Source organism: Apaloderma vittatum, unplaced genomic scaffold (genome assembly GCF_000703405.1).
Source record: "Apaloderma vittatum isolate BGI_N311 unplaced genomic scaffold, ASM70340v1 scaffold32670, whole genome shotgun sequence".
Classification (NCBI taxonomy): domain Eukaryota; kingdom Metazoa; phylum Chordata; class Aves; order Trogoniformes; family Trogonidae; genus Apaloderma; species Apaloderma vittatum.
The window spans coordinates 2,324-4,698 of record NW_009696791.1 but is presented as its reverse complement, the minus strand read 5'-3'; the positions used below and the strand labels follow the sequence as shown (position 1 = coordinate 4,698).

The 2,375-nt window shown below is 46.1% G+C and overlaps 1 protein-coding gene across 1 annotated transcript in view; it reads left to right on the top strand.

Moving 5' to 3' along the window:
- Nucleotides 1-2,375, top strand: part of KIAA2022 (KIAA2022 ortholog) — a gene marked incomplete at its 3' end in the record, with an annotated part of 5,074 nt that overhangs the window by 382 nt on the left and 2,317 nt on the right. Inside the window, 1 exon segment of the mRNA XM_009876296.1 lies at nt 670-761. Coding sequence (XP_009874598.1) covers nt 670-761 — 92 coding nt within the window.

Below are 2,375 nucleotides of genomic sequence, written 5' to 3'. Positions count from 1 at the left end.
GGGAAAGAAGTCATACAAACCCACGTAGCCACGCTCTCTGCTGGGCATCTTTCCCTCTCTTTGCCGTTATTTATGGACCCTCTGGCTGTTTTCAGCAAAATTTGACTGAAGGATACTTAGTCCCTACAAATTGGGCAAAAATTAGACGTCGGGCAGGAGGAACAAACCCCTGTTGGCATCCGTAGAAAGGGAAGGTTGGACTTGGGAGCTCGTTACTGCTCTTGCTGCTGGCACATGGGATCCCCTGGCCCGTGACACCGCGGAGGTGCTGCTGGCCACGAGCCACCAAGTCATTCCAGTTTCCATCGGCATCGGTGGGGAAGGATCAGCCCCTTCCAGCAGCCTGCCCAGAATTCCTAACTCTGTATCGCTGGCCACCGTCAACGCGGTGGCAGAGGCAGAGCTTCACGTTTTCGTTCTTCACTGTGGTTTTGTGTTTAATTTAACGGCTTTTTTATATTTTGTGTTAGCCGCTAAATTTTGAGGCAAATACAGCTTTTATATAAATTTGACCCCGTTAGGTACCAAGGACTTAGTCCTCTGACATCGAATCCTTCTGCTGTCTCAAAACAAGGCGCAGAGACGCAAAGGGTGTTCCTTAGAGAAAACCTGGAGCAACTCCAGACCCGTGGGTGCCCGAGAGGACCCTACGTCGCGTGCTGGTGGCAGCTGGAGCGCGCGCCTGCGCTCACCCCTACGATGTAATTTTGGAGCTCTCTGTCTTTGCCAGCCCCATCTCCTTCGCAACTGCACGTCAGCGGGTGCCGTAGGTGCCCAGTTAGGGACTGGTCTTCCCTCAGAGCTGATGGACAGCGGGACGGATCAGGATTTTTCTGCTCAGGCTGCCCGTGTGCTTTTGGATGTGCTGTCGAGTTTCAAAAAAAAGGTGGTTTTGCATTACCAGCGTTTTTTAACCGTCGCCTTTCGGAGCGTGGTTTACTTTAGAGCATCGATTGATCGTGCGCCTGATTTGAGGATGATACAAGCCCTAGAAAATCAAGTTTTGGCATTTGTATTTCACAGGAGTTAAGTTCCTTTACGCAAGTATAAACCTAAAGAAACACCCAGAGACGGTTTATTTTATATAATAGCTTCTCTGCCTCTTGAATCCAGCATTTGAGATTGAATTTCAGCTTTCTGCCTCCTCCTTTTTGGAGTCTTACAGCATTCACAGACATCCTTCTTTTATCCTCAAATTTTCAATGCTTCCTGTCAGCTCCGAGCTGATTTTTATTTTATTTTGCTTCTAAAGTGGAACTGCACTGGTTAATTTGTTTTGGTGCTTAAGGAAAAAGACACCACCTCTGCATTTCTGATCTAAAAACTGGTGGGAGGGACTCAAAAATCAGTTGGCTTTTTTTTTTTTTTCCCTTTATTAAATTTTTTTAACCCTTTTTGAGGGAAGGGAAGCAGCACAGATTTCAAGCAAGTCAGATATTTATGGGCATCGCCTCGCACTTCTGGTTTGATTTTCTGTAGCGTTTGGAAAGTTGTTTAAATTTCTCAGAGCACTGCAGCTTGTTGTACGGCCTTAAGACATTCCCGATTACTCCATCCCTAAATCCCTCATAGCACAAAAGCGCTGGGAGCTTTTGGGATGAAATGAGGGAGATTTTGACTTCCTCGCAGTTTTACGCTTGGCCAGGGCCGGCAGCCCTCCGTCGCGTCCGGCTCCTTTTCATATCAGCAGGTGGGAGCCCAAATTAATTCTAATATTAATTCTCTTAAACTCTGTGCTACCTTCTGCTTTCCCTTGGCATGGGCAGTGACAAAAAGACTACTGGTTTTTAAAAAATAGCCGTAACTTTCCAACTCTCGGGCAGTAACGTGATTCAGGTGTATTTAAGCCGCAGACACCCCAGGGGGGATGCTCTGTTTCTTGAAGAATCTTATTTTTTCCATTAATTTTTTTTTCAACGTTAATGGGGACGTTTTTATTATTAGGCTTGGTTTTGTGTTGTTGTTTTTTTAATAACCTTGTCAGATTTGAAAGGCAGTATCCAGGTAACAGTATGTACATGAGGAGGAGAGAACGGATGGTTTGGGTCTTTCAAACGTGCTCTTGTACCTCTCCCAGCTGGCTGGAATCTTATTTTTTCCATTAATTTTTTTTTCAACGTTAATGGGGACGTTTTTATTATTAGGCTTGGTTTTGTGTTGTTGTTTTTTTAATAACCTTGTCAGATTTGAAAGGCAGTATCCAGGTAACAGTATGTACATGAGGAGGAGAGAACGGATGGTTTGGGTCTTTCAAACGTGCTCTTGTACCTCTCCCAGCTGGCTGAAGGAAGGGAGAGGATTTACCTCCCCCTTCCTCACACGTCACTGCCTCCGGTCCGTCCAGGAGGGAAGGATCACGCTCTGGCAGGAGGGGG